The sequence below is a fragment of the Microcaecilia unicolor genome, chromosome 1 (assembly GCF_901765095.1).
Source record: "Microcaecilia unicolor chromosome 1, aMicUni1.1, whole genome shotgun sequence".
NCBI classification, from domain to species: Eukaryota; Metazoa; Chordata; class Amphibia; order Gymnophiona; family Siphonopidae; genus Microcaecilia; species Microcaecilia unicolor.
In genome coordinates this window covers 711945828-711969011 of record NC_044031.1, presented here as the reverse complement: position 1 = coordinate 711969011, position 23184 = coordinate 711945828, and the positions used below count along the sequence as shown (strand labels likewise).

General features: G+C 48.7%; 1 protein-coding gene across 5 annotated transcripts in view; it reads right to left on the bottom strand.

Annotated features, from left to right (window-relative positions):
* The window catches only part of FAM214A (family with sequence similarity 214 member A), a 224167-nt gene that overhangs the window by 10120 nt on the left and 190863 nt on the right, over positions 1–23184 (bottom strand). For all 5 annotated transcript variants that reach the window (XM_030189280.1, XM_030189272.1, XM_030189260.1 and 2 more), the window contains exons 9-10: positions 19741–19899; positions 13236–13304 (exon numbers count right to left, since the gene is read on the bottom strand). In XM_030189280.1, the coding sequence (XP_030045140.1) occupies positions 13236–13304; positions 19741–19899 (228 nt within the window). The remainder of the gene's footprint in view (positions 1–13235; positions 13305–19740; positions 19900–23184) is intronic.

The window sequence follows — 23184 nt, the reverse complement described above, 5'->3', positions numbered from 1 at the left end:
CCCACAAATAGCCGCCTGCATAGCCAAGGCAGCCACATCGAAACTCTGGTTAAGCAAAGTCTCCAACCTGCAATCCTGGAGGTATCAAAAGGCCATGCCACCATCCATGGGCACTGTATTTTTCTTCGTGACAGCAGAGACTATAGCATCCACTGTAGGTGGCCTCAAAGAATCACGATCCTGTTCTGGGATACAGACGAACCATTGACTTCGCCACCCGGAAAGGAGTATCAAGGTAAGTCCACGGTGCCTGACATCTCTAATGTCCTGGTGCATGGGAAATGACCGAGATTTGCGCACACCCTTAAGAAGCAGGTCAATGACACTGGTGGCCTCCAGCAGAGCCTCCTCGAACTGTAGCACCGACAACACCTGCGAAATGAGCTCCTGTAGCTCCTCACGGTGAAAAATACGCACCACCAAGGGTCCTCCCTCAGAGGCAGCTCCCTCTTGCCAGGCCTTGTTCCCCAGTGAATGCTCCTGGTTCCTGAGGTCCTCATCCTCAGACCAGGCAGGCAACGCCTCAGACACTGGGGAGGTGCATTCCATAAGGTCCTTCTCATCCTCCCAGACCCCCAACGCTTAGCCGAAGGCAAGGCAAATGCCTCTAATTGCTGTGCAGCTCCCTGCTGCCGTGCCAATTCCGACTGTTTCAAACAAAAGGCCTTGTACATGACCAAAACAAACTCGGGGGTGGTGGGGGGGAATCCACTCCAGAAGCATCTGTGAGGGCATGCCGAACCAAAAGCGCTCTAAGGGACAAAGCAGGTTTTAAACGCCAAGGAAGATCGGGTTCCCACGCACTGGGCAAGATGGTGGCAGTTCCCACCAAATCTGGCACACCCACCCTTGCAGGCTCACCTGAGGCCAGGCCCACCAAACATCCGGCACCTGAAGCCGGCAGAACTGGGTCAGACTCAACACATTCAGCGTCAGAGCGTTCCAGAGTCAAGCAGAAGTTACACTGCCCAGCCGCAACAACTCCCAGCCGCTGACACACAGTACAGCACTTCAGACATTGGAACATTACCGCTGAAGAAAAAAACGCGGGAATGCCGCGGCTCCTCCACCGAGCAACACACGAACACGGTGGAAAGGCGACACCGGCAGCTGATTGGGTCGAACAAGACATTGCCGTGGCTTTTTTTTTCAGCGCAGCTCTCTCTCCTCACCTTCCACTTTTTTTTTCTTCAGAGCCCAAAGACAAGGGACAAAGGCAGAACCCACAGAACCCAAGACTGTCGGTCTACCAGAAGACACAGCCAGACAGCTGAGGCACACCAATGGAATACCCTCACAAAAGGGGGCCCATTCACACAGGTTTGACACCCCTGGGGCAAGAGACACCCCCGCGGGCCTCAGCCTCTATCCAACAGTCAGACAGGCAGGAAAGAAACAACAAAATTGTTTGCCAGTTTTATTTATTTTTAAAATTCCAAAAAGAAGAGCAGCCCCAGTAGTACTATCCAGTAACCAAAACCCAGGACCCCCAACCAACTGGACTGAACAGACTTAACACTGCTACCATCTGCTGAGAATGAGAACAGACTGGTTTTCGGGGGACTGCACGGCACACTTATAGGCTTACTTGTAGCTCATGGGCAGATGATCAAAAGCCCCACGCTGTTCCAAACAGCGCTCTAAAAATAGAGGTGGAACAGTGCAGGGATTTACCGCACCTTTGATCAGAGAAAATTGCATGCAAATTTAAGCATGCAGTTCTCTCTGATCATGAAGTGCGTGAGGAATGTGCCTGAGCGCATCCCAACTTGACAATCCTTCCGCACTTGCATTGGGGGGAATGGGGGCCTGCTAGCATGCAAATGCATGCTGGATAGGGCTCATCATTCCTCTTCAATGGTGTGCAAACCCAAACGCCAGCTCCAAGCTGGCGTAGGGTTTGCCACAGCCAGTGAGCCAATCTTTGGTGTGCTGGTCGCTGATCATTGGGGATGAATAGGTTCAACATGTATTTGCATGCTACTTGCACTAAGAGCCCTGTTTTGCATGCATCTGCATGCTAGTTGTGTTCAGAGCCCGTGAGCGCATTGTTTTTCGCACTCTGGGGCTCTGATCATGGATGGTAAAAACGCAGGCGCTAGTATGGTGCTAACAGCCTCTAGCACTGCGTTTCTTTCTGATCATCGGCCCATCAGTTTGTTCTCAGTCTCCATCTGCTGGTCCTTGTCTGACATTGCTGCCTGGATGTCTCAACGCCACCTGAAATTAAATATGACCAAAACCGAGCTTCTCATTTCCCCCCCCCAAACCCACCTCCCCGCTCCCCCCGTTTTCTATTTCTGTTGATGGCTCTCTCATTCTCCCTGTCTCCTCAGCTCGAAACCTTGGGGTCATCTTTGACTCTTCTCTCTCCTTCTCTGCTCATATCCAGCAGATTGCCAAGACCTGTCGTTTCTTTCTTTACAACATCCGTAAAATCCGCCCCTTTCTTTCCGAGCACTCTACCAAAACCCTCATCCACACCCTTGTCACCTCTCGTTTAGACTACTGCAATCTGCTTCTTGCTGGCCTCCCACTTAGTCACCTCTCCCCTCTCCAGTCGGTTCAAAACTCTGCTGCCCGTCTCGTCTTCCGCCAGGGTCGCTTTACTCATACTACCCCTCTCCTCAAGACCCTTCACTGGCTCCCTATCCGTTTTCGCATCCTGTTCAAACTTCTTCTACTAACCTATAAATGTACTCACTCTGCTGCTCCCCAGTATCTCTCCACACTCGTCCTTCCCTACACCCCTTCCCGTGCACTCCGCTCCATGGATAAATCCTTCTTATCTGTTCCCTTCTCCACTACTGCCAACGCCAGACTTCGCGCCTTCTGTCTCGCTGCACCCTACGCCTGGAATAAACTTCCTGAGCCCCTACGTCTTGCCCCTTCCTTGGCCACCTTTAAATCTAGACTGAAAGCCCACCTCTTTAACATTGCTTTTGACTCGTAACCACTTGTAACCACTCGCCTCCACCTACCCTCCTCTCTTCCTTCCCGTTCACATTGATTTGATTTGCTTACTTTATTTATTTATTTATTTATTTAAATTAGATTGTAAGCTCTTTGAGCAGGGACTGTCTTTCTTCTATGTTTGTGCAGCGCTGCGTACGCCTTGTAGCGCTATAGAAATGCTAAATAGCAGTAGTAGTAGGAGTGCATAACCCATCTGTGCCTGTCTAGAGGGACGCTATGGAATAATGCCATTATGTGCCACATGCTAGTATATAGGGACCAATATGTTTAAGCTTCTTATGAATTTATAATTCTAAATACACTTTTGGGTAAGTATAGCAAGGTTCATGTTTACTTTGTTGAAATTATAAGTCTAAATATACTTTTGCGCAAGGATAGCAAGGTTCATGTTTACTTTGTTGCTCATTTATTCCAAACCCAAAGAACTATAATTGTTCAATTATAGGTTACTGTACCAGCCTTATACACAAATCTACACCTATTACACAAGGTATGTAGTAGAAGTCAATCCCTGGAAGGATACTACGATAGCCTTTTAGAAAATTACCACTGTTAAAACTTCCTCAGAGGGGAATGGCATAAAAAGGGATTATTTATATTATATATTATTGTTTTTGAAGGCATACAAAGAAGACAGTTCAATTTCCTCTATTTACTATTACTACTACTTAACATTTCTAAAGCGCTACTAGGGTTTCGCAGCGCTGTACAATTTAACATAGAGGGACAGTCCCTGCTCAAAGAGCTTACAATCTAAAAGACAAGTGAACGGTCAGTCCGATAGGGGCAGTCAAATTGGGGCCGTCTGGATTTACTGAACGGTAAGAGTTAGGTGCCGAATGCAGCATTGAAGAGGTGGGTTTTAAGCAAAGACTTGAAGATGGGCAGGGAAGGGGCTTGGCGTATGGGTTCAGGAAGGTTGTTCCAAGCATAGGGTGAGGCGAGGCAGAATGAGCGGAGCCTGGAGTTGGCGGTGGTGGAGAAGGGTACACAAACCAAAATGCCAATAGAAAGAATTTTATATATACACACATTATATATATATATACACACATTATATATATATATATATATATATATATATATATATATATATATATATATACACACACACACACATATATATATATATATATATATATATATACACACACACACATACACCGTTTGCGGCTGAAGAACTGGGGAACTTTGGCATTGCAAGCCATGGCCATGAGATCCATTACTGGTCTTCCCCAACGTTGACAGATCAGCCGAAAAGCCAACAGCGTCCATTCTGCTCCGTCCAAAAGAGTTCGGCTGAGAAAATCAGCTTGAACATTGTCTTGACCCGCAATGTGCACTGTCGACAGACTCTGAACATGCGCTTCCGCCCATACTAGAAGACAAGACGCTTCAACTGCCAAGGGAAGACTGCGAGTGCCCCCCTGCCGATTGATAAAAGCCACCGTCGTGGTGTTGTCCGAGAACACACAAACCGCTTTCCCCTATAGGAGATTCTGAAAACTCCGCAGCACATTTACGACTGCTCGCAACTCCAGAAGATTTATTGGCCAAGTCGCTTCGAGAGGGGTCCACGATCCCTGGGCTACTCGATGAAGACAATGGGCTCACATGCGGCCTCTTCAGAATTTCCTTTTGAGCAGATGGTCGCTGATGTCACTGAATTATCAACGACACCTTCCTTGGTCGAGCCGGGCCAGGGACAGTCTCGTGTGGTGGCTCAGGTCAGCTAATTTGCAGAAGGGTGTTTCTCTGGCGTCTCCCACGACTACCACCCAATTGGGAGACGCCAGAGAAACACCCTTCTGCAAATTGGCTGGAAGAAACAGAGAAAGCCGACCACCGATCTGCTCTCCTCCCGAGTGGACCTGCGCCCCATCATTGGGAGGCCCGAGAAGGAGCCCACTGACTTGAGGGAGGTCCAGCCAGACACTTCTGGTTGTGAAAGGAAGAACGCTACCCAAAATGAAAGGCTGCGTTGGATCGCCCCGGGTGATACCGTCGCGTCTCTCTGAAACGTGACCTCGAGGCTCCCTGCCTGGAAGTAGACTTGGGTCTATCTTCCGGAAGACGCAGAGATTTGGAATCCCCCAAATCTTTAACAATCTTTTCTAGGTCTTCCCCAAAAAGCAATTTCCCTCAGAAGAGCAATTTAATGAGCCGTTGCTTAGAGGCCATATCTGCGGCCCAATGACGGAGCCACAGAAGACGCTGAGAGGAAACAGTCAAGGTCACGAGCCGAAGCACGGACCAAATCATACAAGGTATCCGCCAAGTACACCAGCCCAATACCAATCAGTGACATCTGAGGAGTTCCCGGCATATCAGACTCCGAAATTGAATCCGTGACAGAATGTAGCCAACTGAGACAAGCTCTAGCCGCATAAGAACTACAAACAGAAGCTTGAAGTGTCAAGGCGGCCACTTCAAAGGCACGTTTTGAAGAGGCCTCTAGCCGTTTGTCTTGCATATCCTAAAGTGCCACACCACCTTCCACTGGAAGAGTAGTCTTCTTAGTGACCGCCGTCACCAGGGCATCCACCATAGGTAGAGCAAACTGCTCTAAATGGTCCGCTGAAACCGGATACAGCTGGCCATAGCCCTGGCTACTTTCAGCCCCCCATCCGGATCCGCCCACTGGGCCGAAATCAACTCTTCAACAGCTTCATGTACTGGAAAGGCCTTAGAAGGTCGTCTGGTACTAGCCATCTTGGGGTTGACCGCCTGAGAAGCTGCAACCTCAGGATCCTCTATATTCAGGGCTTCCAGCGCCTGAGAGATAAATGAGGACAACTCCTCCTTATGGAAAATCCTCAGGGCAGAAGAGTCCTCCAGTTAGTCAGTGAGGACGTCCATCTGCTCCGAGAGAGCCACCACGGCGGAAGCTGCAGGCGACTCTATGCAGGACCCCTCCTCAGAACTCAAAAACAGCCTAGGCTTTTTAAGGGAGGAGAAATCCTCTGGGGAAAAACCCCAAATCTCTTGGTTACCCCCAGACACCCTGAGAGAATCAAAGGCCGAAGCTGTTGCAGCCGCGTGAGGGTGGAGGAGGCCATTTTTAACAAAAACACCTGATGGAGTAGCAAAATAAACTCTGGCGAAAACCCCTCCTCTGCAATGGAGGTCACAGCCATGGCACCTGCACCACCGCCCACAGTGCCTGATGGGCCCCCCCCCCCGACTCCCCCGCCCACAGTGCCTGATGGGCCCCCCCCCCGACTCCCCTACCAGTTGAGAAGAAGCTTTACCCAAAACTGCTACCGCAACCGGCTCCGCGACAGATTGCAAAAATGGCACGAGAATTGCCAGGCTCTGGGCGGGAAAGCATGCTCTCGGGGGGGGGAGGCACCGCTCCGTCGAGTCCCGCCAAATCAGTGCACCCCGCACTGCAAAGGCCCGCCGCCAAACGCCGTTTCCTGCATCGGGAACAGCGTTTTACTGCCTCCGCTGCCATCGCCAATCCCCAAACAGGAACCCAGCAGGAACCTACCCCGGACCGGGAAAGCGCGGGAACTGACAACTGAGCCGAAGAAAAAAAAACTCTACGACTCCACTTCGAGGCTGGCTCAGACAAGCAAGCAACAGAAAACAGGACTCGGACAGCAGTAACACAAACCTGCTCTCAGCAAATACACACTTCCCTGTGCTTTTCTGTTTCTCTTTTAAATAAATTCTATGGTTCCCTGTTTTTTTTTTTTTTTTTTTTTTTAGTGAGGAGGCAGAAACAAACAGGGAAGGGAAGGAAAGGAACAGCAAAAGCCTGTTCAGAGGGAATTTGAGGTGCAGCAGGGACCCAGCAACTGCGTATGCTGCCAAAGGGGACACCACCAGTCCGCCACCACCGGCTCAAACTGGCCACTGGCCCAGGAGCACCCTCAGAGGCCTTGGGCCCAGGAATCTGGAGAAAAAGCTGTTCACCACCTGCTGAGATAGAGACATTCTAACTGAGGAAAGAGCTGGCTTTCTGGCATCATTGCCTTTAGTTTATCTCTATTGCCACCTGCTGGTAGGCGGACTTAACCCACTAGTTTCTGGATTCATCTGCTGCAAGTGACAAGGAAATATATATGTATATATACACACACACACAAAAAGATATATATATTCTCAAATATAAAGATTTTTTTTTTTACCTATAAATAGCCATCAAAAATTGCATCAGTTCATATTTGAGCTTCCCTCCCTCCTCTGCCCATAACCCTCCACCCTTCCCCAAACTAGAAGAGCTCCCACTTCCTTCCACTGAACCTCCCCCCCCCCCCCCCCCCCCCCCCCCCCCCCAGCATACTGCACCATCCTGGTGGTCTAGTGGCGATTTGGGGCAGAAGCAATTCCCACTCACTCCTGTCCATGTCATCTCCATAGTGAAAATGGATGCTGCAACGTCCAGCTGCAATCTCATTAGATGACTGCCATGACCTCCAGTGGCAATTTTGGGAGTGGAAAGCTGGCATGGGCAGGATCAAGTCCTAATGCTGGCTCCAATCCCAAAATGGCTACCACAACCTCCAGTGGCAATCTTGTGAGACTGCTGAAAGGCACAGCAGCCATTTTTGCCAAATTACCATTCCCGTCACCCCCTTTTTTAAGGGAACACTGTCCTCAATTTCTATTTGGATAGGTTTATATTTGAGTATATACAGTAAATATACAGGAGACAAACATACACACACATTTCAATACATTAAATACACACACGCAAACCTCATTCTGTGAGCAATAAGCAATACAGAACTTCCAGATCAGAAACAACTAAATCTTGTATGCAATTTCTAAAAATTGACCAACATTTCTCATGTATCCATTATATTTTTAAACAAAATAGCATGGAGCTACTAGAATGAAGCTCATTTTTCCTCCCATAAAGTGAAGATACATACCTGTAGCAGGTATTCTCCGAGGACAGGAGGCTGATTATTCTCACAATTGGGTCGACGTCTGCGGCGGCCCAGGAGACCGGGAAAATTTTTCCAAGCAAAAATCAAAAAGTCTCTGAAGAACGCTCCGTTGCGCGGGCAGAGCGCACTGAGCATGCGCGAACAGCTTCCCGCCCACAGCACGAGCGTGACTCCCTCAGTTTAATAAAAAGCAACCAGAAACTAGAACTCCAAAGGGGAGGAGGGGTGGGTTTGTGAGAATAATCAGCCTGCTGTCCTCGGAGAATACCTGCTACAGGTATGTATCTTCACTTTCTCCGAGGACAAGCAGGCTGCTTATTCTCACAATTGGAGTAGCCCTAGCACCCAGGCTCACTCAAAACAAAGAATATTGGTCAATTGGGCCTCGCAACGACGAGGACATAAAGACTGACCTGAAAAGAAACACAACTGAGAGTGCAGCCTGGAACAGAACAAAAATGAGCCTAGGAGGGTGGAGTTGGATTCTAAACCACGAACAGATTCTGCAGCACCAACTGCCCAAACCGAATGTCGCGTCGGGTATCCTGCTGAAGGCAGTAGTGAGATCTGAATGTGTGAACAGATGACCATGTTGCAGCCTTGCAAATCTCTTCAATGGAGGCTGACTGTAAGTGAGCCACTGACGCAGCCATGGCTCTGACATTGTGAGCCGTGACATGGCCCTCTAGAGTCAGCCCAGCTTGGGCATAAGTAAAGGATATGCAATCCGCTAGCCAATTAGAGATTGTGCGTCTTCCGATGGCGACTCCCCTCCTGTTGGGATCGAAAGAAACAAACAACTGGGCGGACTGTCTTATAGGCCTTTGTCCGCTCCATGTAAAAGGCCAATGCTTTCTTACAGTCTAAGGTGTGCAACTTGTCTTCACCAGGGCGGGTATGAGGATGGGGAAAAAAATGTTGGCAAGACAACTGACTGGTTCAGATGGAACTCAGACACCAACTTTGGCAAGAACGTAGGGTGAGTGCGCAGGACTACTCTGTTATGATGAAACTTGATATAAGGTGCATGCACTACCAGGGCTTCGAACTCACTGACACTACGAGCTGAAGTAACAACCACCAAGAAAATGACCTTCCAGGTCAAGTACTTCAGATGGCAGGAATTCAGTGGCTCAAAAGGAGCTTTCATCAGCTGGGTGAGAACGACGTTGAGATCCAATGACACTGGTGGAAGTTTGACAGGTGGCTTTGACAAGAGCAAACCTCTCATGAAGCGAACTAAAGGCTGTCCAGAGATAGGCTTACCCTCTACATGCTGGTAAGCACTAATTGCACTAAGGTGAACTCTTACGGAGTTGGTCTTGAGACCAGACTCTTAAGCGTAGAAGGTATTCAAGCAGGGTCCATGTAGAACAAGAAAAAGGATCTAGGGCCTTGCTGTCACACCAGATGGCAAACCTCCTCCATTTGAAAGAATAACACTTTTTCGTGGAATCTTTTCTGGAAGCAAGCAAGACTCGGGAGATACCCTCTGAAAGACCCAAGGAGGCAACTTCTAAGCTCTCAACATCCAGGCCATGAGAGCCAGAGACTGGAGGTTGGGATGTAGAAGCGACCCCTCGTTCTGGGTGATGAGGGTCGGAAAATACTCCAATCTCCATGGTTCTTCGGAAGACAACTCCAGAAGAGGAGGAAAACAGATCTGACAAGGCCAGAAGGGAGCAATCAGGATCATGGTTCCGCAGTCTTGCTTGAGTTTCAGCAAAATCTTCCCTACTAGAGGTATGGGAGGATACGCATACAGAAGGCCTGTCCCCCAATGCAGGAGAAAGGCATCTGACGCTAGTCTGTCATGGGCCTGAAGTCTGGAACAGAATTGAGGGACTTTGTAATTGATCTGAGTGGCAAAAAGATCCACCGAGGGGGTGCCCCACGCTCGGAAGACCTTGAGGACAACGCCATATTAAGCGACCACTCATGAGGTTGCATAACTGTGCTCAATCTGTCGGCCAGACTGTTGTTTACACCTGCCAGATATGTGGCTTGGAGAAACATGCTGTGCTGGCCCGCCCAAAGCCACATCCGGACGGCTTCCTGACACAGAGGGCGAGATCCGGTGCCCCCCTGCTTGTTGGTGTAATACACAGCATCCTGATTGTCTGTCTGAATCAGAATGATTTGGTTGGATAGCCGATCTCTGAAAGCATTGACAGCGTTCCAGATCGCTTGTAGTTCCAGGACGTTGATCTGAAGTCCCTTTTCCTGAAAGGACCAAGCTCCTTAAGTGTGAAGTCCATCTACATGAGCTCCCCACCCCAGGAGGGACGCATCTGTTGTCAGCACTTTTTGTCTCTGAGGAACTTGGAATGGACATCACAAGGTCAAATTGGATCGAATTGTCCACCACTGAAGGGAACTGCAAAAAAGTCAGTAGAGAGCTGGATCACATCCTCTAGATCCCCTGTGGCCTGACACCACTGAGAAGTTAGGGTCCATTGAGCTGATCTCATATGTAGGTGTGCCATGGGAGTTACATGAACTGTAGAGGCCATGTGTCCTAAGAGTCTCAACATCTGCCGAGCTATGATCTGTTGAGACGCTCGAGCAATGGACACGAGGGCTAGGAGATTGTATGCCCTTCCCTGGGTAAGATAAGCTCGAGACGTCCGTGTGTCCAACAGAGCTCCAATTTTTGAACCGGGACCAGATGGGACTTGGGATAATTGATCACAAAGCCCAGATATTCTAGAACCCGAATAGTCATCCGCATGGACTGTAGAGTGCTTGCTTCTGAGGTGCTCTTCACCAGCCAATCGTCAAGATAAGGGAACACATGCACTCCCAGTCTGCGTAGCGATGCTACGACAACTGCCAAGCACTTAGTAAAAATCCTGGGCGCAGACGCCAGACCAAAGGGCAGCACACAGTACTGAAAGTGCTGAGTTCCCTGCCGAAATTGAAGATACTTCCGATGAGCTGGGAGTATCGAGATGTGGGTATAGGCGTCCTTTAAGTCCAGAGAGCATAGCCAATCGTTTTCCTGAATCATGGGAAGAAGGGTGCCCAGGGAAACCATCCTGAACTTTTCTCAGACTAGGTATTTGTTCAGGGCCCTTAGGTCTAGGATGAGACGCATCCCCCCCGTTTTCTTTTGCACAAGGAAGTACCTGGAATAGAATCCCAGCCCTTCTTTCCCTGGTGGAACGGGCTCGACTGCATTGGCCTTTATAAGGGCAGAGAGTTTCTCTTAAAGCACCTGCCTGTGCTGGGAGCTGTAAGAATGAGCTCCCGGTGGGCAATTTGGAGGTTTGGATATCAGATTGAGGGTGTATCCTAACCGGACTATTTGAAGAACCCACTGGTCGGAGGTTATGAGAGGCCACCTTTGATGAAAAAATATCAACCTCCCTCCGACCAGCAAGTCGTCTGGTACGGACACTTTTTCTGAGGCTATGCAGAGCAGAATCCACCACCATGGAATCGTGAGGTAGTTGAGACTTCACCATTACTGGTTCTCCATAGACTCTGTACTGGGACTCAGCTTTTCTGGGGACCACTGGTTAAGAGAGAGGGAATGACCAGTTTCGCATAAGAACTTCCCTGAGTGTGTTATGCAAGGGAGCCGTTGCAACCTCTGTAAGTGGAGAAGGATAATCCAAGACCTTGAGCATCTCAGCCCTGGTCTCATCCACAACCTCCATAGGGAAGGGAATATCCTTAGACATTTGCTGAACAAAGGAGGAAAAAGAAAAAGACTCTCAGGCGGAGACATCCTTCTTTCAATGGGCAGAGTAGGATCAGAGGGGACCCGATATGACTCCTTCAGAAAAGTATCTGGGATCTTTCTCTTCCTCCCACGAGCACTCACTGGCATTGGACAAAAGCTCTCTAAAGAGTAGCCCAAACCCGAGCCTATCTCGACGTCGAGGAATGACGACCTCGAGGGGGATGTCGAGAAGTCAATCCCTGCCTGGACTGCGGCGAAACTTCCTCCGCCAACGTCGAAGGAGAGTCGACCAGGGTGGCAGCTGACGCCGATGCCGCAAGCATCACCGAGGCGAAGGACCAGATGCCACTTCAACAGTCGGTGCAGAAGGCACAAGCACCCCTGGCACCAAAGTAGACAGGCGCAGCAATCCCTCCAGAAGCTCTGGAAGAAGGGCCCTGATGCGCTCGTCGAGAGCGTCCACCGGAAAAGACTGGGGGCCGGTGCAGAAGTCAGTGGCAGAATCTGAGGGGGCTCGAGAGCCGGCACCAGGCTGCCAGAAGACCGACGCATTGGCACCTCCTGTATAGAGGGTGAGCGGTCCTCTCGGCACTGACGCTTCTCGGGTGCCGAATCCCTCGGCTCTCCAGAGCTCTTGGTAACGCGCATGGAAGGAGATAGATGACGGTGCTTCTTAGCCTTCGCTCGACGCCCATCATCGAGACTCCTCGGTACCAAAGAGGAGGACGTGGAATCCTCACGCCTCCTCAGAGCTGGGTCCGACGAAGGGCGGTTTTGGGGGGCCTGCATAGCAGTAGGCCTCGAGACAGGTGGAGACCCACTCGATGCTTCGCCGCTCCCAGCGCAATGTGGTCGTTCGGCAGCCATTACCTGTGACCGAGCCGCAAAATGTTTTTCCCGTTCAGCCTCCCGAGCCACTTGGGTCTGTTTTTTCATTAAAGGACACAGCTTACAAGCAGCTGGTAGATGATCAGGCCCAAGGCACTGGAGACACCACGCCTGGGGGTCGGTACCCGAGATGGTCCGGTTGCACCGAGTACAACACTTGAAGCCGCTAGGTGTCCTCGATGACATGGACGGAAAAACGGTGGCTGCGAAATTAAATGACTCGATTTTGCCAAAGAAGAAAGGCACAAAAAGGGAAAAGAAAGCCCGACCGCGCGGCCTAAAAGAGGGCCGCAACGAAAAGAAAGAAAACAAACTCAGTGACTAAAAACTAAGGAAAATAAAGGCAAATATAAAAATACTCAAAAGAAAAAATATTATTTTTGAAAAGAATTTGAAAAGAGAAAGCGGTTTGATCAAAAATCTCCTCGGCCAAAGGTAACAGTGAAGAAAACTGCGTGTCACCTCAGTCGCGGGAAAAACAAAACTAAGGGAGTCACGCTTGTGCCGCGGGCAGGAAGCAGTTCGCGCATGCACGGTGTGCTCTGCCCGCTCGATGGAGCGTTCTTCAGAGACTTTTTGATTTTTGCTTGGAAAAATTTTCACGGTCTCCTGGGCCGCCAAGGACGTCGACCCAATTGTGAGAACAAGAAGCCTGCTTGTCCTCGGAGAATAGTTTGAATCACAGACGCCCAGAAGTCACAGATGGTTGATGATGACTAAATGGTTATTTATTAGATTTATGTTTTAAGAATTAATTTAACTCTACTCTACAAGATACATACCACTTGAATTGTTCCTGAAGGAGGTACTCGATAACCCCTTTTACCAAGGGACTCTAAAGTAATCACACCCTGGAGATAAAAATATATAAATCAAAATACCATTCAAAATGCTGACATGAATTTATCAATTTGTACTTTATTTCAACATTTTTAAAATTGACTTGCTTCTTACCCTTAACTTAATAATTTTTTAAAAATAATTATGTATGTATGTACTTAACTTTACTTAAAGAAAGGAATATATTTCATAAAATATTTTCACTGAATTATTATATACCATGCCAGTGTTCTGCAATAGCAAAACGTTGATCTGCTACATTTGTAGACTATAGAAGAGAGAAGACATCTGACAGCTACACAAACTCAAAGAACCATCAGCATGCAGTTTTACCCACAGAGAGAGTGGGTAAATTCACACAGCCTATTTACCCATGTAAATGTTAGAAATTGCCTTCATTAGGTATAGCGAAGATACTTACCTGTAGCAGGTATTCTCCAAGGACAGCAGGCTGATTATTCTCACGATTGGGTCGACGTCCACTTCGGCCCAGGATCGGAGGTTTTTGCTAGCAAAATCTCAAAAAATCTTCCAGAGTCTTCTGGTGCGCGAGTGGACCAGTTTCCTGCCCGTTGTGTAAGTCCCACACTGTAGTCCAAAAGCAAGAGGAGAACAATGAACAACTCCAAAGGGGAGGAGGGCGGGTTTGTGAGAACAATCAACCTCCTGTCCTCGGAGAATACCTGCTACAGGTAAGTATCTTCACTTTCTCCGAGGAAAAGCAGGCTGCTTGTTCTCACGATTGGGGTATCCCTAGCACCCCGGCTCACTCAAAACAATGAACATTGGTCAATTGGGCCTCGCAACGGTGAGGACATAACAGAGATTGACCTGAAAAGAAATACAACTAAGTGAGAGTGCAGCCTGGAACAGAACAAAAATGGGCCTAGGAGGGTGGAGTTGGATTCCAAAACCCCGAACAGATTCTGCAGCACCAACTGCCCAAACTGACTGTCACGTCGGGTATCCTGCTGAAGGCAGTAGTGAGATGTGAATGTGTGGACAGATGACCATGTTGCAGCCTTGCAAATCTCTTCAATGGAGGCTGACTGTAAGTGAGCCACTGACGCAGCCATGGCTCTGACATTGTGAGCCGTGACATGGCCCTCTAGAGTCAGCCCAGCTTGGGCATAAGTAAAGGATATGCAATCCGCTAGCCAATTAGAGATTGTGCGTCTTCCGATGGCGACTCCCCTCCTGTTGGGATCGAAAGAAACAAACAACTGGGCGGACTGTCTTATAGGGCTTTGTCCCCTCCACGTAAAAGGCCAATGCTCTCTTACAGTCCAAGGTGTGCAACTTGTCTTCACCAGGGCGGGTATGTGGATGGGGAAAAAATGCTGGCAAGACAACTGACTGGTTCAGATGGAACTCCGACACCAACTTTGGCAAGAACTTAGGGTGAGTGCGGAGGACTACTCTGTTGTGATGAAACTTGGTATAAGGTGCATGCACTACCAGGGCTTCGAGCTCACTGACCCTACGAGCTGAAGTAACAACCACCAAGAAAATGACCTTCCAGGTCAAGTACTTCAGATGGCAAGAATTCAGTGGCTCAAAAGGAGCTTTCAACAGCTGGGTGAGAACGACGTTGAGATCCCATGACACTGGTGGAGGTTTGACAGGTGGCTTTGACAAAAGCAAACCTCTCATGAAGCGAACAACTAAAGACTGTCCAGAGATCAGATTACACTCTATATGCGGATGATAAGCACTAATCGCACTAAGATGAACTCTTATGGAGTTGGTGTTGAGACCAGACTCTGATAAGTGTAGAAGGTATTCAAGCAGGGTCTGTGTAGGACAAGAAAGAGGATCTAGGGCCTTGCTGTCATACCAGTCGGCAAACCTCCTCCATTTGAAAGAGTAACACCTCTTCGTGGAATCTCTTCTGGAAGCAAGCAAGACTCAAGAGACACCCTCTGAGAGACCTAAAGAGGCAATTTCTAAGCTCTCAACATTTAGGCCGTGAGAGCCAGAGACTGGAGGTTGGGATGTAGAAGCGACCCCTCGTTCTAAGTGATGAGGGTCGGAAAACACTCCAATCTCCACGGTTCTTCGGAGGTATGGGAGGATACACATACAGAAGGCCTGTCCCCCAATGTAGGAGAAAGGCATCTGACGCTAGTCTGTCGTGGGCCTGAAATCTGGAACAAAATTGAGGGACTTTGTAATTGATCTGAGTGGCACAAAGATCCACCGAGGGGGTGCCCCACGCTCGGAAGATCTTGAGGACAACGCCCATGTTTAGAGACCACTCATGAGGTTGCATGATCCTGCTCAACCTGTCGGCCAGACTGTTGTTTATGCCTGCCAGATACGTGGCTTGAAGAAACATGCCTTGACAGCACACCCAAAGCCACATCCAGATGGCTTCCTGCCCTGTTGGTGCAATATATAGCAACCTGATTGTTTGTCGGAATTAGAATGATTTAGTTGGACAGCCGATCTCTGAAAGCATTGAGAGCGTTCCAGATCGCTCATAATTCCAGGAGGTTGATCTGAAGACCCTTTTCAGGGAAAGACCAAGCTCCTTGAGTGTGAAGCCCATCTACATGAGCTCCCCACTCCAGGAGGGATGCATCCGTCGTCAACACTTTTTGTGGTTGAGGAATTTGGAAAGGACGTCCCAAGGTCAAATTGGATTGAATGGTCCACCACTGAAGGGAACTGCAAAAGTTGGTGGATAGATGGATCACATCCTCTAGATCCCCTGTGGCCTGACACCACTGAGAAGCTAGGGTCCATTGAGCTGATCTCACATGTAGACGTGCCATGGGAGTTACATGAACTGTAGAGGCCATGTGTCCTAAGAGTCTCAACATCTACCAAGCTGTGATCTGTTGTGACGTTCGAGCCATGGACACAAGGGCTAGGAGATTGTCTGCCTTTGCCTGGGGAAGATAATTTCGAGACGTCCGGGTGTCCAACAGAGGTCCAATGAACTCCAATTTTTGAACCGGGACTAGATGGGACTTGGGATAAATGATCATGAACCCCAGCAGCTCTAGCACTCGAATAGTCATCCACATGGACTGTAGAGCGCCTGCCTCCGAGGTGCTCTTCACCAGCCAATCGTCGAGATAAGGGAACACATGCACTCCCAGTCTGCGTAGCAATGCTGCGAAAACTGCCAGGCACTTTATGAAAAACCTGGGCACAGACGCGAGACCAAAGGGCAGTACACAGTACTGAAAGTGCCGAGTTCCCAACCGAAATCGAAGATACTTCCTGTGAGCTGTGAGTATTGAGATGTTGGTATAGGCAGTGGTGTGCTGGAACCGGCTCGCAAGAGCCGGTTGTTAAATTTTTAAACCTCTTGCAAGTCGGTTGTTCTGGCAGGTGAGCCGGCTCCCAGGGGCGGCGCAACTCGGCGGTGAGGTAAGCATGGCAGGAGGGCGCCACAAGCCATGCTTACCTCACCTCCCACTGCTCGGGGGGGGGGGGGGGGGGGGTTAAATCGTTGATTTACCGCTGCCGCAGCAGCCGCAGGGAAAGCCCATCTCTAGTCTTCCCTTCGTTCCCGTCAGGGGAGAGGACAGTTGCTGGACATGGGTGGATGGAGGGGAGGGCAGGGAAGAGGACAGTTTCAGGAAATGGATGGAGGGGACGGCTGGAGAAATTCTGCACATGGGTGGAGAGGCGAGAAAACAGGAAGGAGATGCACATGGATGGAGGAGAAGGGAGAGAGAAAAGAAATGCTGTACATGGGTGGAGGGGAGGGAAAAGAGAGGAAGTGAGATGAACATGGATGGAGGAGAAGGGAGAGAGAAAAGAAATGCTGTACATGGATGGAGGGGAGGGAAAAGAGAGGAAGTGAGATGAACATGAATGGAGGGGAGAAAGGAGAAATGCTGTACATGGATGGAGGAGAGGGAAAAGAGAGGAAGTGAGATGAACATGAATGGAGGGGAGAAAGGAGAAATGCTGTACATGGATGGAGGAGAGGGAAAAGAGAGGAAGTGAGATGAACATGAATGGAGGGGAGAAAGGAGAAATGCTGTACATGGATGGAGGAGAGAGAAAAGAGAGGAAGTGAGATGAACATGAATGGAGGGGAGAAAGGAGAAATGCTGTACATGGATGGAGGAGAGGGAAGGGAGAGAGAAGAAATGCTGGACATGGATGGAGGAGAGGGAAGGGAGAGAGAAGAAATGCTGGACATGTGTGGAGGAGAGGGAAGGGAGAGAGAAGAAATGCTGGACATGTGTGGAGGAGAGGGAAGGGAGAGAGAAGAAATGCTGGACATGGAGGGAAGAGGGAGGAAGGAGATAAGATGAGGGGAAAGGAAGAGGGGAGAAAAACTGCACATGGATGGAGAAAATAGGAAGAAGCTGGATCCACTGGACAGTCAAGTCTGGGAAGGACCAGAAATGAAGAAAGGAGGAAAGAAAAGAAATAAATGGAAAGGAAGCCTTGGATACGGAGTCAAGGGAACAGATAGAGAGCAGCAGAATCAGATACTGGGCCAGCATGATGAGAAAAACAAAGTCACCAGACAACAAAGGTAGAAAAAATTATTTTCATTTTAGTGTTTGGAGTATGTCCACTTTGAGAATTTACATCTGCTATCATATGTTGCAGTGTATAGCAATGTGTTTCTTTCTATTTTTCTGGTATTGTGCTTCTTAGGATTTCAGGTTAATTTTTGAAGAATTTGAATAGGGGCTCTCTCTGTCCTGCATGTATGACTGCAAGGCCAAGTGTCTGAATAGGGATCTGTTAGGTTCTGAGATTTTGATAACACATTGTTTTTCAGAGTTGGCAAGACTGTTCTCCTAATTCCTGGTCTGTATGCTAATTTGGTTTATGTCATTTTGGGTATATTGCAGAGATTTTTATTTTTCCTGGTAAAGGGCTTCTAAAACAGACATCATATTATGAGAATCAGGTTCTCAACGTTAAAAGTTTATATTTACTTATTTATGGCATTTTATCCCACATTAAACATGAATTAGATTGGAACCTGGGAGCATTTAATTTTTTTATTTCCTGGAAAGTGTAATGCATTGCCGCCCCCCCCCCCCCCAGGCTCTCTCCCCCGCTATAGCCAGCTCTGCAATTGGGAGGGGGGGGGGGGCGCAGAGGTGGACCGGGGAGAGAGCCTGTTGTTAAACATTTACCAGCACACCACTAGGTATAGGCATCCTTTAAGTCCAGAGAGCATAGCCAATCGTTTTCCTGAATCATGGGAAGAAGGGTGCCCAGGGAAACCATCCTGAACTTTTCTCGGACTAGGAATTTGCTCAGGGCCCTTAGGTCTAGGATGGGACACATCCCCCTGTTTTATTTTGCATAAGAAAGTACCTGGAATAGAATCCCAGCCCTTCTTCCCCTGGTGGAACGTGTTCGACTGCACTGTCCTTTAGAAGGTCGGAGAGTTACTCTACAAGTACCTACTTATGCTGGGAGCTGTAAGAATGAGCTCCCAGTGGGCAATTCGGAGGTTTGGATTCCAGATTGAGTGTGTATCCTGAGCGGACTATTTGAAGAACCTACCGATCGGAGGTTATGAGAGGCCACCTTGGTGAAAAAATATCAACCTACCCCCGACCGGCACGGACACTTTTTCTGAGGCTATGCTGTACTGGAGCCAGTCAAAAGCCCGTCCCTTGCTTTTGTTGGGGAGCCGCAGAGGCCTTAGGCGCACGCCGTTGACGGGAACGAGCACACTGGGTGTCACATTTGTGACCATTTCCTTGCCTGTGCTCACCTCACCCTCTGGTGGCTGCTATGAACTGTCACATGTTCCAGACTTCAGCCCAGTCCGGTCCGGATCTTCCAGGCTGCCAGACTTGCTTTTCTTGTTTGTTCCTGAACAGCACCCGTAGCTGCCTTGTGATTCCTGCAGCTCAACTTCAGCTACTGATGGGCTTTATTAGCCACCTGGAAACTTCTGTGTTTGCCTTTGCATCGTCTAAGGTCCCTGGTATGTGGGTGTGCTCTGTGCACTTCTGCCTAGTCCAGTTCTAGTCTGAGTTTCTTGCCTGGTTCTAGTTTGTTTGTGTGTAGTTAGCTTTGGTTTTATTGCTTAGTTCCTAGTCTTGTTTCTGGTCTGCATTTCCTTGTCTTGTGTCTGTGTTCCTTTTTAGTGGCTGCTTGGCAGATTTCAATCCTGACTCTCACCTGTCTGTGTTTGCTTGCAAGTTGATAACGGTTGATAGTAAGACTTGAAAGGAAAAAAAAATCACTTGGCTCTTCCTTAGCTAGGCCTATTCTGCAGTAGCCAAGACCAACAAAAACATACTTTAACTAGTAAATATTCAAATATGGCATGAAGTCACTAAAGAACATGATTTACACAAAATTGTAGGATAGGTTTTGCTTTATAGTTTGTCATTGTGATTTGATATCATTTAAGTTAGACCTACCCTAATTACAGCTTTACAAAGTCACTCAAATCTGTATGCATTTTATGTATCTTCTGTAGAATAAAAGACAGCTTACCATGTAAGGCGAGGGAGCATTATCATCTGAAACACTGTAGAATGACACTTCAACTGGAAGAGTCATGTGAGTAGGACAAAAGACTCCACTTGCTCCCACCTCTGCCTCAAAACCATCTACAATGCCTAAGGGTTCTAAGCGATAATTCAAGATGGACTCCTGCAACAACATTAAAAAAAAATATATATAATTTTACATAATATAAAATGTGTGATATAATAGCAGTAGGATGCTGCTTCTGGTTGTCTGTTGCCATTGAGCAGTATATGAATGCATGCTAACATGGGCACTGTCTGGATATTCCAATAAGGACTGTGTGCAGCCAGGACCAGATATTCTTGGTGAGATGAGACCTGGAACCTCTTCCACCAAAGTTTCCCTAGTTAACAAGATTAGGGCTCTTTGGCTTGGAGAAGAAAGAGGAGTTATGACAGATCTACAAAATCATGACTCAAGTGGAAGTAAATAGGAAACAGTTATGAGACTCCATGAAACTAACAAGTAGCAGATGTAAAAAAAAAACTGGAGAACAAGGATGTGGTCAAGGCATCTAACAGTATTAAATTGGGTTTGGATACATTCTTGGAGGAGAAATCTATAAAATATTAACTAAGTAGGCCTCAAAATATAATTACTCATCATTATTTTATTTTTATTACATTTGTACCCCGCGCTTTCCCACTCATGGCAGGCTCAATGCAGCTTACATGGGGCAATGGAGGGTTAAGTGACTTGCCCAGAGTCACAAGGAGCTGCCTGTGCCTGAAGTGGGAATCAAACTCATTTCCTCAGTTCCCCAGGACCAAAGTCCACCACCCTAACCACTAGGCCACTCCTCCACTCGAAACTGCAAGAAATGGATCTATTTGTTTTGGAATCTGCAAGTTGCTTCCTAGGATGTGGACTGGCAACTATTAGAAACAGAATCGGTCTGACCTAACATGGTATTTCTTAAGTAAAGAGTTGGCAGGGGGTTAGTACCCTAAGAAGAGGGGAAAAAGGAACAGATAGGAGTGAGGGAGGGGAGAACAATCCACTAGTTTAAAAAGGAGGATAAATAAATAATGTTGTTTTTTTTATCTTGCATAAAATGTTTCTACTTTCATGATGACACTTGAAGATACTCACTGAGGTCTATCTACCAGCAGATGGAAGTAGAGATACTGACCTCTTCCATCACATCACCAATAAAAGGGCTGGTGCAGCTTGGAACCCTCCAGGATTTCTATCTCCTACAGATAATGCAGCCTGGAACCCTCCAGTATTTCTACCTGCAGATAGTGCAGGTTCGACTGGTGCAGCAGCTTTTCTTGATAAAAGGCCTGTCTCCCACGGTGCAGTCCCCAACCTACATCCTCTGAGGTCGAGTCCCTAGACTTCAGGTTTGGGCCATGGCCCTTACCCTGGTTGAACCCAGAGGGGTTTGTTCCTCCACAGCTCCAAGCCTTAGTCCACAGGCTCTTGCAAGAAAGAAAGAAAGAAAGAAGTAAAAGCTCAAAGCAGCAAAGCGGGGAGTAGCACTTGTACTGGCCAGGAGAGGCAGCAGGCAGGCCCAGGATTCTTCCAACGAGGTGAACTTTGGGGATCCACCACATTTAGGGAGAGGTTCTTCCTTTCTGCCCACAGTGGCTGAATTTGTGATAAGACAGCCTCGATTACCACCTTTATGACCTCCAAGGAGCTCCCCAGAGGGGGCGGGGGTGAGCTGGCTCGACCACACCGGGAATGGCAGTCATTTTGCCACCAAAGTGGGGAGCTGTGTGAAGACAGAAGTGCCATGAAATGCATGCTCAGCAGGTCTCGAGTCTAGAACTACCTTCAGTTCCTCAGTTCTATGGAGGTAGTGCCAAAGGCAAGGGTCCACATGCATCTACTTCAGTGGACTCTGCTGTCTTGCTGCGACCCTGGTCCCAATAATTTGGTGCTCACCTTCCGTTTTCTATAACACTTTGATGGAGTCTCGCTTAATGATACAATCCCACCCATCTGCTTCAGGAGGTTCCCTCTTGATTCCCATGGATGGTAGAGGCCACAAATGCAAGCCTCCAGGGTTTGGGGGCCCATTGGGGGAGGGGGGGGTCAGATCATGCAAGGTCAGTGGTCACAGTGGGAGTCATCTTGGACCATCAATCACCTGGAGGAAAGGGCCATTCGCTTAGCGCTGTGGTAGTTCCTTCTCCTGAGGAGGGGGAAGGTGGTCCAGGTGAAGTCTGACAATATGGAAGTGGCTTACATCAACAAGAAGGTGGGGCGGGGGGGGGGGATTACCTAGAATCCACTGGTAGCCGTGTAAACTGGGTGGCTTTGCAGCTGGGCCAGAGATTCATCTTTCTGCGATTTTGGCACAGAGAATGTGCAGGTGGATTTTCTCAGCAAAACACACTGGATCTGGGGAATTGGGTGCTCAGCCCCTCGGCCTTCCAACTCCTGGTAGATCACTGGAACCCTCTGTATTTCAATCTGATAGCGATACACCAGAATACAAAGTGTTTCTTATTCTTCAGTTGCAGGAAGGAATGCAGCTCGGTGGGAATAGATGCTCTAGTGCAGCCCTGGCCACTGTTCCTGATTAGCAGCATTTGCAGGAGAGCAGCCAGGTATCTGTTTCTATTAAATCCTAATGGATCCAGGGCTGTCCCTGTCAGCCATGGTATGTAGATCTTGTGTGCCTGTTGCTGGGCCCAGTCAAGATGGAGGACCCAGATCCTTTCTTGCTTATGGCATGGTCCTTGAGACATCCCATTTCAGAAAGGCTACTTTGGCTTGTCATTTCTATTCTGCTCAAGGCCCAGAGACAGTCTATGTCCGTGTCAGACCTGTGAGTTCTTTTACCAAGTTGAGCGCTGTCGAGCCTGGTACTCGGACCAAGTTCTGCTTGGCACCCAGACAACCCCAGGTTTCACCTACGCTGACCGCCGTTCCCCAGAGGTTGAGCCCCTAGGTGCGGGCGGCCTGCAGGGCTTATGAGATGGAGCAGGAAGCGGGGTGATGAACGTGATGGCCAGACAGGCAGCAGACACGAGAGTAATCCAGGTACAGGCAGAGTCAGTAGGCAGGCAGCAGACACAAGAGTAATCCAGGTACAGGCTAAGTCAGCAATGAAGAACAAAGTAGAGGAGAAGCACACTACTGAGCAAGTAACACCTACCAAAGTAGAAGCCGAAGCATGGAGCCCAAGGATAGATCAGCAGATAAAGTGCTGGTGTCTGACGTCAGCAGGAGCCTAGCGGGGTGAGAGAGAGCAGCCATAGGGAGAGAGCAAGAGGAGGGCACAAGCAGTAGCCGATAGGAAAGGAGCAAGGGAAAGGGAGCACCCTGAAAGGCCACACAGGATAGGGGCGGAGCTAAGCAAATGCGCAGTGCATCGCGACGCGGACACACCAAGCAGGCAAAGGGCAGCGCTGTCCAAGGAGGCTGGAAGCGCTCCGCGCTGGTTAGGATGGT